At 33.5% G+C, this 15,197-nt stretch overlaps 1 protein-coding gene across 2 annotated transcripts; it reads right to left on the reverse strand.

Annotated features, from left to right (window-relative positions):
* Nucleotides 1–7,568: 7,568 nt before the first annotated feature.
* LOC110621193 lies at nucleotides 7,569–15,011 on the reverse strand. 2 transcript variants are annotated; one of them, XR_002488930.2, is made up of 5 exons: nucleotides 14,386–15,010; nucleotides 13,064–13,288; nucleotides 9,938–10,321; nucleotides 8,433–9,021; nucleotides 7,569–7,837 (listed from the first exon to the last, which is right to left on the reverse strand). XR_002488930.2 is itself a non-coding variant. In XM_021765348.2 (4 exons), exons 1-4 carry the CDS (start codon nucleotides 14,935–14,937, stop codon nucleotides 8,554–8,556), a joined length of 1,629 nt encoding a protein of 542 aa, XP_021621040.1. In that variant the 5' UTR covers nucleotides 14,938–15,011; the 3' UTR covers nucleotides 8,046–8,553. The 2 variants fall into 2 exon arrangements, 1 of the variants encoding a protein (XP_021621040.1); XM_021765348.2 differs by lacking the exon at nucleotides 7,569–7,837 and having other exon boundaries at nucleotides 8,046–9,021; nucleotides 14,386–15,011.
* Between the last annotated feature and the right edge of the window lie 186 nt (nucleotides 15,012–15,197).

Here is a 15,197-nt window from a genome sequence, read left to right on the forward strand (position 1 = left end):
CTTCATAGTCAGGTATCTGATGCTGGTCATGACCTCAAAATCGTACAGAGTAGGTCTTTCCAGTATTGCGTTGTAGCTTAAGGGGAGCTTTACTACTAGGAACACAGCATAGTGGGTCCGAGACTGGGGCGGTTCTCCTAGGGTCAGCACCACCTTTATCTTCCCTTCCATAGCTATCGGAGCTCCTCCGATTCCCTTTATTGGGGCCTAATCCCTTACCAGTTGATCTCCTGGGATTCTCATATGCTGGAAGACCCTGTATGGCAGTAGGTTCACCTTACTTCCGTCATCAACCAGGATCTTCTTAACTCGGTAGTTGTGGATGACAGCCTCGATGACAAGAGCATCGTCGTGAGGATCTGGATGCTATGAGCATCTTCTGGGGAGAAAGAGATGACTACAGGGGAATGGTCCACCACCTGCATCACTTCATTGCTACTCCCCTCCTCATCACGATTCCTCTTCTTCCCTCTTCTGCTCATCCTACCTCCAGTTCCTCCGACGATCATGTTGATGGTCCCGCTAGAGCCATCATTGACTGGTCGTGTTCCCAACCTCCGGGGCCTTTCCACTGCAGGGTTCTGAGGTCTTTCTCCCTCAGGTTTCTTCACAAAGTTTCGAAGGTGGCCTCTCTTTATCAGTCTTTCTATTTCGCTAATCAGCCGATAGCAATCATTAGTATCGTGGCCATGAGTGCGATGGTACTGACAATATTTGTCGGGATCCCTCCGATTCGCTTCTGCCTTCATGGGTTTGGGCCACTGAAAGAATTCTTTGTCCTGGACTGCTACGAGCACCTCGGCTCTGGAGGCATTTAGGGGGGTAATTGCTTCTAGGATCCGCAGGGGTGGTCTTTGCTCTCTTCTGTCCCAGGGCTGTCTGTATACCTCGGGCCCCCTATTCGATCTCTTCTCATGCTTGTCGGTCCTCCTTTCGTGTCTGTCCGACCTCCTTTCTTCCTGTGCTTTTCTTCGTTCGGTCGCTTCCTCAGCAAATCTGCTGGTTGTCAAGGCATCATTCTGCCTTATGTACTTTTCCGCTCTCTTCATCAGTTCCGCCAAAGAAGTGGGCAGTTTTCGGCATAGCGAGCCAAAAAACTCCAGGGATGTGGTCCTCTTCTACATAGCTTCCACGGCTCTCCCTTCGTCTAGCTCGGGTATCTGTAAGGCCTCCGTATTGAAACAGGCTACGTATTCTCTTAAAGACTCGTTCTTCTTCTGCCTAACGGTCTCTAGGTAACTGGTTTTTCTATCAGTCGGTACTCCTTCTATAAACCGGCTGATGAAGATGTTGGCGAGGTCACTGAAACTTTTGATGCTCCCAGCTTCCAGGCTGTTGAACCAGGCTCTTGCCGGGCCTGTAAGCGTTGTAGGGAATACCTTGCACATCAAGGCATCCGATAAGGTCTGCAACTCCATGAAAGTTTTGTAACTAAGGATGTGCTCTCTCGGGTTCCCTGCATCATCATATGCTGCCATGGGTGGCATCATAAATTTTTTAGGTATGGTCTCCTGCTGAATCCATCCTGAAAATGGTGACGACATGGGCAAAAGGATCTACCTGGGGTCTTTGGCTCCCAACTCAGCCAACAGCTGTTCCTTCATCTTTTGTAGCTTTTGATCTACTCCTTCTTCCTCTTGTCTAGGTTTCTTCTCCGGACGATATTCTTCTCTCCATTCTTCATTTTCTGATCTCCCCACTGTCCCCATGGAGTAGCTCTCCACCTCATCATCCTCTATAAGCTCTCTCATCCTTCTTCTGTGAGCTCTGGCCACCGGTCCTTCTTCCCTATCGGCTCTCCTGCTTCTTTCTCCTGTCTCTCTGCTACTCTATTGAGGAATTGGCTGGTTGAAGGTTGGTTGGGTTTCATTGTTCTGGACTCTTTCGGCTGTTGGAGGTGCACTTGGGGGGGTGTCAAGGCGTCTTTGCTGCATTATCTGCCCCAGCCATTGGGCCGTATTTTGTAATTGGAGGGTCATGGCCTGAAGGCCTTGGTTGGATATGGTTGGTGGGGGTGCGTTTCTTGCCGAGCTCGGCGAGGGATTGAGCAGTGTTGGTGGTTGGCTGATGGAAGTTGTAGGACTAGAAAAGGAGAACTGCTGTCCTTCCTGGGTATGGTTCGGATCATTTGGGGTGTTAATAACGTGGTGTTCGTTGTTGTTTGCCATTGTGGATCTCAGTGAGTGTGGTGAGAGAGGAACTCCGGCGATGAAATGATCTCCTTTGTTCCTACAGACGGCGCTAATTGATACTCTGAGATCTAGAGAAAATAGGGTTTACAATGGTTGGATAAGCTTGGTCTGAGAGGAGGGAGCTCCTCCCCTTTTATTCTTTTCTCTTGGCTTGCTAGTGACGCCTAACGACTTTTCTGCTACAGTGATACCCATCCCTCTCGGACAGATTCGTACATACAGTGATGCCAGTCCCCTTGCCTGTGTCAGGCGGCCATTTAATTCTCCCCAGTGTGCGTACGAAAAGGGCGACAGAAGGACTGGGTCGGAGCCTTTCTCATCATCGGGCTGACTTCCTTTTTTTCGAATTTGAGCTCGTGTACAACCCGGCCTACCATGTATCTCAGGGCCCGAGCTCAAATCACCGAGCAGGCCTGTCTATAGACATTTCGGATTCTGGGTCTGATGCACTCTTGTGGGTCCTGACTTAGCTCAAGAGAGGGTGAGAGACCCAACGGTTATCAACTATAAATGTTCTAAAATATTTCCCTCCAAATTGGTAGAAAATGGAGGAAAATAAATATAAAATACTTGAATGGTATTGTTTCTTTTAAGAGAGAAATTTAATTTTTTTCTAAATTATTTATTTATCCAAACAACATAAAGTAAATTAAATTTTCTTTCTTTTCTTTTATCTTAATTTCCACTTCTTAATTTTTCTCAAATTCTCAAACACAATTAAGCATCCAAACATTTCTACACTTCCTCAGCAACCAAACAAAACTAAAAGATTAGTAATTGCATCATTCACCCTTCACCAAACACCAAGGTAAGACAAGCACCACAAGACAAGAGTAAATAAAATAAATTCTCGAAACACTTCCTTACCCTAATAACACCAAGATTTCACGTATCAAAAAGAACCTTGTTTGGTTTCCTTGGGAATAGCATTGCGATTTAGAGCAATCTCAGGCCTGCCAGATCTCTTGCGACTGCCATCGTACTCCAGTGTAATTTGAGACCCGGTGTAAGGGAGCAGCGGAATGAGAATATATATGTAGATAACGAGAGAGCGAAAAAAAATATATATACAACCACGAAGATAAACCCTAGAGAGAAAGAAGGCTATGGTTTGACAGACGTAGAAGGAGAAGGAAAGGAAAAGAAAAGGGCGGGATGATCAATGACCGTTGAGGAACAAAAATGAAAAAGAGCGGAATCAAGATTATGTTTAAATATAATTTTCTTTTTCTTTTTTTTTATTTTTAAAAAAAAATTGGCTAATTATGATTTATAATTGATAACTTGTAATGCAGTTAATTAGACCCTGTAGTTTGGCCCAATGTTCTAATTTTAGAATTACATTAAATTATTTTTATATTTTTATTCAATTAATTAAAAGTACTCCATTGATTTTTATATACTTTTACTGTTAAATTTATTTTAAATAATTAAAATATTCATTTAATTTTAGAATTACATTAAAATATTTTTATATTCATATCACTTCTCGTTAATAAAATTCACCATCTATCTTCTTTTGATTTATTACTATATTCTCTCATCATAATTTTTTTTATATTTCTTTCTATATTTTTTTAAAAAATAAAAATTTACAATTAATAATAGAGTGTTAGACGGTATTAACCACAAGCTAATTGATGACATGGGTGAATTGTATAGTGAGGAATGAGTTTTATTTAATATAAGATTAATTTAAATTTTTTATTTTTTTTTTCAATTTTATCAATAAATTAATGATAAAAATATATAAAAATTAACTAATATGTTTTTAATTAACAAAATAAAAATATAATAATATTTTAATATAATTCTAAAATTAAAAGATATTTTAATTAATTATGACAAATTACATAGCATAATATTAAAAAAAATTTCAAAATCAACTAATAGGCTAACGGTAAAATATTTATATTTTTCTTAATTAAAGAAAAAAGAGTATTTTAATTATGAAAGTAAATTATACGAGCACGATATTAATTATTTTTATAATTAAAAATATCAATATTAAGCTTAGTTATTGAAATTTAAATTGAATTATAACGTTGATTTACTTATAAAAAAGAATTTTATTTAGCTAAAAATTACTTTTAAAAGATTTTTTAATTTTTTTTGAAAATAAAAGAATTATTGTATCTTCAGTTACGTTTTTTTTTAGAAAAATTATTTTAATTATATAGACATAATATTAATCTAATTACTATTTTAATAATTATTTTTATGATATAAAATAAAGTTTTTAAAGACATATATATATGAAGAGATAATATTTTGCTTAAAAACTAAAAATGATTAAACTAATATTGCATGTCAGTTACTTTACTCTCCGTATTGGATGCTTATAAATTTGTAATATTTATAAATATTAAATCAAAATTTAAATTTTCTTTAAATATTACTATTTTGAAATCGATTCATCAAAACTCTATTTTTAAGTTTAATCACAAAGATTTATTTTAAGTATATAGCAAGTTTCGGAGAAAAAATTACCTAATACAGCAAGTTTTTGAAAAGAAAGTTAATAAAAATTTGATTTTATTTATTTTATTTTCTTAATAAATTTATCGAATCTGTAAAAATATTATTATTATTCTAAAGATCAATATTATTAAGACAATACTCGGCAAATTAAATCAATGGTTTTGAACCCAACATTCTAAATCAAACCGGTTAATTTGATAAAAAAAAATTAATTAAATTAAATATTACTGTTGTTTTATTTTATTAGGGTTGAAAATATTAATAATTTTTCGTTTTTATTATAAAATTAAAATTATAAGTATGTCTCTGTTAACTAGAATCGAAGATTATTCTTAATATTTTAAAGTATTTTTTGAAAAATATTTTGGATTTTAAACTTTAATTGAATTTATTTATAATATAAAAAGTATTAATTATCTGGATTGAACTTAAACATTAATCCTTCACCTTCGTCAATTCAATGATGAGGTTGGATTTGAATTGACCCATGTTTCTTCTTCTTTGCTTTTCATTGTGGAGAAAAATAAAAAAAATGTAATATTATACCTCATTTATTATTAATTTAATTGGAATTAAAATATATTTATTTATTTAAAATTGTAAATGGGAAGAGTTGGATTAATGGAAACAGAAGATTAGTTTTAGTTAATGAAGTGAAGCTTCTTAGGTTTAAGTTTAACGGCGTAAGAGTTCAAAGAATTGAGTTTCAAACGAGAGTGAAGAAAGAATGAAAAATTAATTAACTTGATTTGTGAAAATAGTAAATAAATTAAATATATTTTCTTGACAGGTGTCAAATTAATAAAGAAAGAAAAGAGGAAATATATTTTTTAAATATGACAAAAACACATGAGCAAAGGACTCCTTTATTGTCGGAATAGCAGCCTACTTTCTCCCTTGTTTATAGTTTTTTTGTTTGTTTTCACGGCAAGTTTATCTTTCAGTGAGAGAATTCTTTGATCTTGTCTTATTTTGTGTCTATTTTTTTAATTATCTAAATTTAAATTTCAAGATTGTATATCGGCATTTGGAGAACGTCATAACTCGCGACCTCTCTTCCATTCTTTTTTAATTTTTATCCTCAACAAGCTTCATTTTGGCTACGCCTGTGGTGTTCTCAGTGCAATCGTGGAAGTTCTTCTTCTTCTTCTCTTTTTATAATGTGGAAATCTATTATTTTCTTTCAGTTTTTGGTGTTCAAATTTTACTAATTTATTACATTTAAAATTTTATTAAGAATATTATTGTCTACAATTAAAATATCATTTTTTTATAACTCAAAAATAATCCTCTATTTTAATAAATTACTTTATATAAAAACACTTTTATATCATAATTTCTGGCAATCACACACCATTACATTAAGTAGCTACCGATGAGCATTGACCTAGGTATATTTATGTAATTTTTTTTATTCCCTGATTAATTTTTAAAAAATTTATTAGTTTATTTCTTTTTAAAAAGTCTTTCTACTATATAAAATTAAAAATTGTTTAATTTGTAGGAATTAGTTTATTCCTATTTAAAAATTACTTAATTAAAATTTTTTAATTTTCTATAAAAATTTTATTGATTTGTATAAATATTTTTATTATTTAATTTTTATAATTTTAAATATTTATACTTAGTTCATTTAATCAAACCTAAAACATGTTAAACTAACTATTTCGTTTACATACAGATTAAATAATTTCATTTAATAAAAAATAAAAATATTTTAATACAATAATTTTAACATATAGAGAGACTAATAAATTTTTAAAAACTTACAAATTTGATAATAATTCTCCCTCGCTCAATTCTTAATCTTATTTTTATAATAAACATTTTCACTTATTTTTATTATTTTACAATTTAAAAATTTTATTTTTAATTTTCAAATTTTCAATTCTAAATATTTTATTTATTTTTTCTTTTCAAATATTTATAAAATAAATTATTCACTCATTATTTAATTTATTTTTATACATTATTTTTATTATTAAAAAGTATTTTTTTTCAATTGCTCTATAATTAACTTTAAATATCAATTTAAAAATTTTATTTTTAATATAAACTTAAATAAAAATTTTTTAAAAAAATAAGCAGAATTAAAGATATCATTATAAGATAAAATTAAATTTCTCAGTATCCGTCAGTACTAACGACACATCTAACATGGCTATAAATTTATTATTTTATATCGTTGATCATGCGGCTGCAGTGTGCCTCATACTCTGAAAAAAAAGAAATAAAAAACCCAAATTGAAGGTTTGTACTGCTACTAATTATACAGCTGACCGATTTTAATCAAATTGATTAAAAAAAAAAATTAATATTTTGTTGGATAGCCTAAGTTTGTTTTGAAAATAATTTATATTGTTCGAAAAATATTTTCAAACAAAATAATTTATTTTTATTATTTAATTTTAATCTAAATATAAATTATATTAATAAATTTATATGTAGAACTGTTAATAAAATTATTATTAATTCTCTAAAATATATTAATTTTTTACTTTATAAAAAATATTTTCGGTTAATTAATTTTTAAAAATATTTCAAAAAAATTTTATAAAACAAATAAAGTCTTAACGTAATTAAAAATAAAAAATAAAATTACTTTGATGGGCATAAAGACAATTTTAATATTGTGGGAGATTTGGGGATAATCCCTGAATTTTTTTTTTTTTCAAATATCCCTGAAATTAATCAAGGCCTTTCGTGCGATTTTATTCGGCCACAATTTTAAAAATAATATTCGATTCTCAATCAAACTGACCAGTTGTAACACCAGCATGCTTGGATTTCAGCCGCTTCTTCTCTATTGTTTTTCTCTGTTTGGAGGAAGAGCAACTACTCCAAGCATTTTAGTGAACCTCATATAAGTATATTTCAACAAAGTACTCTAGTTGAGTTTGGAAATCGACTGGCAACTTTCAGTTCAGAGTCTTTAATTTGTACAAATGAATATTGATAACTAGTTAAAAAAAAAAAAAAAAAAAACCATTAAATCAAATCTTAACATCCTTGCTAGAAATTAAAGCAATTTTCTTTCCACTAAACAGAAGTTGAGACAACGCACACCCGTAAAAGATTATGAAAACTGGATGGAAAGCTCCAATATAGCTGAGGTTCAAAGATGTTATCACTTATTTCAACATCCCATGCAGCTTGTTGGCATACTGTGGAAATCACCATTAAAAAAATCATTAACAGTATGAGATGCGTAAATACGTCAGAACTTTCAGTTGTTGATAAAGTTATGAGAAATGCTAACAATAATGAATTTTGATCGAAACAATGCAACAATGAATTTAAACGCAATAGAATAAGTAGACCTAAATTATTAAGATAATATATCCATTTAAAAGCATAAGAAGAAAATCTCAATTGCCATCAAATAGCACACAAGACTCCAAATTAAGATTATGAAAAATCTCATGATCACATTACCAGTTTGATGAAAGTTCTGCAACATTGGAAAATCTATATGTATTCAAAACAATCTAAACCATATTTATTTGAACATTCAGCAGCCCATTAAACTAGATAAATTGATCCACCAAAATTTTTCCCCTGCAAGGAGTTAACTCATCCCCCGCCCCCATTTCATCGTCTCCACATACCAGTCACAAATCTATCTAAACATTTGAATGACATCATTTTGACACTGAACTCCGAAGTACCCCATTGCTTGCAGTCTACCAACCATGCAATATGATCCATTGTTGTACATTCATTTGACCTCCAAAGCAACCAAAAAAAAAAAAAAATTACCTTTTCAATCATGCAAGTATCTCCAGGTTGACAAATTTGCATATCTTGCAATTTTTGTTTTCTTCATGACTAGAGAAATGAGAAAATAGGATGACAGCTCTGAACCCAAGGAAGCAAGTACCTAGCTAGCTCTAAAATCCAGGAAAAGACGCAATTTCTGCAGAAGCAGCTCACGGGTTCCAAAAAGTGGCTTGCCACTAATAAGCCAATCCCTTTCAAGAAGGCCTGCTTTGTCACTAGTGAGCATTTCATCATGGAAAGCAGATATAATACCATAAATTGAGGTCTTCAGCACATCAGCCATGTCATATGCCTTTGAATGCATGGGGCCACTTCTCTTTTTAGCTACCACAACATCTCGTCTTCCTGTGTTTAGAGTAGCCCATTTAATACCCCCTGGCCCCATCAAATGATTTGGAGTCTGCACATTTGTCTTCTTCCCCATGACCGCTTCAACAGCAAGCAGGCAAGATAAAAGTGTCGAGATAACAGCAGCATTACTACCAGACAGTTGAGCAACCCCACACCTATCTTCCTTGTGTGAGCGTGCAGTTAAGGCAGCAACTGTCCTGGCACACCATGCACATTGCTGCACAAATCAGCAACCATTGTCAAATAGGCAAATAAATTCATCTTGCTTAAAGAACCAATATGTCTGCAGCTCTTGACAATGGACATATCAGTTATCACCTGATTAAATAATAGCTGAAGTCGGTATTACATTCGTGACATATCACAAGTAATACAACACAGTTGCACATAGCATAAAACATGATAACAAGGGAAGAATCAGCTTGAGATTAAAACTAGGCCTTGCTACCTCAGGTTTGAGCAATTGGAATTAGAGAATTTAATAGATGTGAAATCATAAAAGTATAAACAATAACAAGACAAAAAAGTGATAGCACCACTCCCATGGATATTTTTCAGGCGAAAAATAGTTTCTCTTTGAATAAGCTGCTATTAATATGATAAAAATGCACCCTTTTTGGAATTCAACATCCAATAATATCCTCAAATAAGCTGCTAAAAGAGCCTGAACAAATGCACATTACAGAGAGCAAAGCCTTTGCAAGATTGCATCCCTTTTTTATTACCTCTTTTATTTCACGAGTTCTCACAATAAGCAGCTGTATTCAATTTTTGCCGACTTACAAAATACACTATGATAATCCAGTTGGAATTCACTCTATGTCCTGTTTCTCTTTGCTCATCTGGAAAGATCAAAGAACATGTATCCAGATACCCTCAAAAAGGTTATGCTGCATCAGATAATAAGTTCCCTAATATAACGAGTTCCCTAACCTAAATACAAGTCAAAAAGAAAAAAGATATATCATATATGAATTGCAAATTTTCTCTCTGGAATAACTAACATATTGACACTGATAATTAACTCAATGATCCATTTAGGACAAGAAAATACAAAAGTGAACTTCAACATTCAAAAATCCAAACTATTAATTTTAAGTGACCAATCTAAGAAACAATTGATTCTTCCATACCTGAAAGTTGTTCAGGGGCTTGTTGCATTTAGGATCTTGTAGCGAATTAGTTTGCGACTGCAATTGGTTGGATTGTTGGTAAGCCTTATCAACAGGATGAGTTTCAAGGTCTTCACCCAAAGTAGAAGCAAGCTGCTCCAGCGGCCTCATGCATACAACAACAACTCTTTTGTAAGTCTCACCAGTTTCTTCAAAAAATGCAGCTCGCCGCCAAGTATCGACATTATTTTCAGAAACCATACAGAGATCAAGATATGCAAGAAACTGGGGAAGGGAACCTGGGCTGCTCTCCTCCAAAGCTGCTAGGAGAGGCTCACTGGGATTTGTTTCTGCTGCTGCTGATCCTTTTGGGGGCGCAAATACAAATCTTTTCGTTTGTAGCACCTTCACAGTAACAACAGAATGTAAAAAATAGATGTTTAAAGATTATTTAGGGGTGGGAAGACAACTATAGATGATAATTAACACAGCCCAGCAAACACGTGTGAGTTCACCCCAAGTGGTAGAAGAGTGCATGTAACAATCACTTTGAAGTGCATAACACACAAGAGCAAATGAAAAAAGAAGCAAACTATAGGGACATGCTATAGATGACCTGCAAATAATGATGTTGAAAATGAAGCACAAATGTGTCATACAGAATTCATGACATTACTCAATGGGGACACATTTTACCAAATGTATACTCCCTCCTCCCCGTAAAAGTAGGTTTATTCTCTTTCATTTATCTCAACTTATAGGCTACTTTCTTTTTTGAAAGTATAGTTAATTTATTAGTTTGCTAATATGCACCCTCTTTAATAAGATTTGAAAATTAAAATTTATTAGTTCCAATAATAATTTATTAACACAAGTCATTTAATTTTTAATGAAGCAATACGAGTGGAGAACATATTGGGAAAAACTAAACAAAATTTATTATTTTAACTACCTGGACTATAATTTCTTAAACTAATGAAAACAAAAGCAAGCTATCAAAATGGGATGGAGGGAATACAATTTTCATATTATATATGCATAATTTCTTACATAACAATATGACATCGTCTTGTTCAAAATGCAAAAACCAACGACCACGGTTAAGCATCCATTAATATAAAATTTTAAATTGAATACCACAAATATGCTATCCATTCAATAGTATCTAGAGATAAAGAGGAAACACTAGTTCACAATGGTTATCTATATCACCTGCATTTACAGTTATCAATTCAGTTCAATATCACTGGTGTCTTGATCATTAATGTTGAAACAAACGCAAAATACTAGGCACACACGCATTTGTCAATCACAATATAAGAGAAAGAGAAAAGAGAATAGACACATAAAATTTAAGATGGCAGAGATAAAGTTTCACCACGATGAAAGTGTCATACAATCTCCCAAAGCTCTCAAAACCTAATCCCAATGTGTTTCCCGAAAAACTCACACATTACACTGGGCAGGAAAAGTACAATTATTTACACCCTCAACTCAGATTCCTATTTCTTCCCCAATTCGGGCCACAGCACGAAACTTTTTCAGTCGGGTCACAATTTAGCCCATAAGAAAATATATCCAAAATTCAATCCATACCATTAACAATTAGCTTCCCATTCATCATTGAGTAAACCACCCCCAGAGACCAGTCCTCTCCTTACAATGTTCTATTGTATCTAATTCAGATGGACATGGAGACAGCATCCCAGGTGTGTACGTTGTTGGACATCTAACAGATAAAAAATGAGCATGAAGTATGCTTCCTATGTGAAGACACTGATATGTGATGCAAATGACATAATAAGAGGCCCAAGATGAGGCAAGCTAAAGACTTGGGAATTACAACGATAACTAAATTATATGTGAATTTGGAACTATAGGCTCAAGAAAAAAGCAAATCGAGTCCATTTATGTTTTTCTCAAGTCTCAGTTTAATAGTCAAAAAAGTCTTGCTTCCTATCAAGAGCCCATGTCCTAATTAGATTTAAAAAGTATTTTATTATTTGGTTAAAAGAAAACGAAAAAGAAAAAAGTATAGATGGAGACGGTTATACTAAGACAAGAATGCTTTATAAGCTCTTCGTGAAATTATGCAATTCCCAAACTAAGCATAATTCAACTCTTTAACATGGAGCATAAAGGTGAAAACCTTCCATTTTCTGTACATTTAATTATTTATTCATTTTTGGCAAGCAACTTATCCTGCAAACCACATAAGAAATTCTTACAATACAACCCTAAAACTTTTCAATGGAAACATCAATTTATTCTAAAACAATAGTCAACATCAACAAAAAACAACAACAAAAGCCTAAGCCTCAATCTTAATTATTCTCAAACTAGTTGGAGTTGGCCATATGGATCTTTGGTTGCCATTTTGTTCAATTAGACATCAAGCCTGCATTAGTGTTACCATTGATGTCTATATCAGTTTCATAATGTTATTTCTTTAAAGTTTACATCAACACATTTCTCCATTAGGTGCATCACTGCAAGAAAATAGAGAGGAAGGGTGGGGGAGACTTAAAGAGGGTAAAAAAATTGCAAAACTTGCAAAGTGCAACAAATGATTAGAATAGTGTCAGCCACATAATAAATTATAAGTTTTGCTATTCTAAGTTCCTGTTACTTCTCCAAGTAAAAATCATAAATTGTTAAAAAGAAATAAACCAATTGCTGATCTTGTACTTCAAATAGGTCCACGTGCATGACTAAATCCAAACACAGACAAAAGTAATTAAAATTCTTTCCTACAAATCACTGGTGAATCATCACTATTGCAAATTTTGTCTTCATGTCTTTTCAATCCTTTCAATAATCAAGCAACTATAGAAAAGGAAAAGAAAATACCACTAAATGTCTTCATGTAGAGAAGACTCCCTAAATGCCTCTTCAATTATTTCAGGAAAAAAGTTCCAAATTTTTCATGCAAAGCATTGGCTATCAAGCAATCTGGTATCTTTTCAAGTCTTTTATCAAAATAGTCCAGCAAAAATAAATCAATAATTAAAGTACTAAACAACTAGACATCATGTAACAAATCATAAATTTTTAATTTAAGTTAATTATATAAAAGGTTTCTGTCAAGCACCGGCTAAATTATATGACAAAAGTAACACGAAATATGTCTAAGAAGTAAGAACCAACCTGATGTAAATGATGATTTAATTCCCAACAGAGGAACACAGAAAGGCTCCCAGTGTACAGGATGATCTGCTCAGTGATAAACTTTTTCATTGTCACATAACTATTAAACTGATTTGGAAGAAACACAAGCAGCACTGTCGAAAATAGGTAAGCTGCACTTGAGATCTTTAAAGCTTGTTTAATGGCCACAGGAAGCCTCATTTTGATGCTGAAGAAAGGGGGCCGCTGTTTCAGAGATAGAATTATCATTAGAGTCGCACAACTGAAGAGTGAAAACACTAATAAATAAGCAAAACTGAACTACACCCAATAATGAAAGAATTTATCTGTCATGTATAAAACAAAACCAATGTGAGAATGAACAATTCTAGGAATAGATGACAAGAAAGCTAATTCCCAAGGGCCCCAATCAATTATAAGTAAAGATGCTAGTCCATCAACAAGCAACTAAAATATGTATGGTGGTCCCAAAGGGCTGCCCCTTCCTTGCAATCTGGATTCATTGCAACCAAATGTGATCTCCAATGTAAGTAGATGGAGAATATGAATTCTGTTAAGAGTCAAGACTCAGGAGTTTACAGCAAGAAGAACTTTAAATTGGTTCAAATTACCCTTTTCTCCAGATGATGGTCATGACTTTCTCTTGAGTTTTGGGGAGCCTAAAACGCCTAGGTAGGATCCTTCTTATGGACCTTTTGAGGGGACCACCCTCATGAGGTTGATACTGCATCTAGCCTTAGATTTATATGTGCTTCTTAATTATATGTCCTTTACTCATTCTATCTCTTTCACCGGAAATTTTATTTCACTATTCACATGTGTATTTTTCTCATGTCCAATGTCAAAGGGATTAATCCCCTCATTTTTATAAATATTAAGGCCCAATTTCCACTTGCCAAAGACAGTGACAAGGAAGTTCAAGAAAATTTACAGTTAAAAAACTCAGCCTTTGCATAGTGAAGGATGTCCCATTGCGTAGTAGCTGGAAATGAATGACACAGTTCTTAAAGGAGATGGGTATTCAATTTGGGAGATACAATAGCAATATGCAGAAATGAACTAAGGAGCCTTAATTTCATTATGCTACTGATGTACCTTTTATTATGCCGCTTCCAATATTTCATGAATATTTAATCTTTAGGATTTTAGATTTAGCGCTTTGTAGTCCATAAAATTTAAAAGTTCTATCTCATCATCCACACGTTACTTCAAATAATTACAGTTCACAGAATATGGATTCTAGAGACAAAATTGAATAGGCGAAATAAGCAAATTCAATAAAAAAACAAAACACGAAGTATCTAAAAGATGCCTATGCTTACCTGAACAATGGGAAACTCCAAAACCCATCTCCGTTTATAAATATAAAAGCAGGCATAGAGCAATCCAAAAGCAAAACCTCTGAACCCAACTTTTTCAATCAGCTGTACTCCATCATACCCATGGTTGGCCCAGCCGCACACGCATATCACGGAGAGAAATCCCGAGATGGAAGCCGCCCCCAAAAACAAAAAGAAACTAAGATAGAGATTAACCCGGCGGCGGAAATCACTGGACGACAAGGAGTCACTTGATACAAAAAGGAAACGGAGGAGGGGGAAGACGAGCTGCAGTGGCGACTCAAGGGAATAGGGCTGAGGAGATGAGAGTAGAGAGAGTGAAGCAGAGAAGAAGAGCTGTGCAAGGTGAAAAATTAAGAAAGCAAAAAGGGAGAGGAATGATGGTAGTGCTAAATTAGTGTTGGTAAGAGGCGAGAGAAGCAAGGTTTTGAAGAGGATGAAGATGGCGGAAGAGCTAATGGATTGCCATATAAGAAACCCTAAAAATCGATTCTTGACCACCACTTCGGGCGGAGGTGGCGACGGTGAAGACATTTGGGGTATTTTTGATTTATGAAGTAAAGGGGAGGGTTTTACGTTTGAGTTTCGAAGGGTACAGTCTTTGAGGAGCGGGAATATGATCGCGTGCTACTCGCGAGGATCGGACAACAGTCAAAGACACCTGTATTTTTATGGAAATTTTTATATTTATAAATTTTAAATTGAATTTATTAAAAAAAATTAATTTATAAAGGTTAGGGTAATTTTTATTGGACTGAGATTTGTTTATTAAAATAAGGGAAAAGTAAAAAAAT

The sequence above is a fragment of the Manihot esculenta genome, chromosome 3 (assembly GCF_001659605.2).
Source record: "Manihot esculenta cultivar AM560-2 chromosome 3, M.esculenta_v8, whole genome shotgun sequence".
In the NCBI taxonomy this organism is placed as follows: domain Eukaryota; kingdom Viridiplantae; phylum Streptophyta; class Magnoliopsida; order Malpighiales; family Euphorbiaceae; genus Manihot; species Manihot esculenta.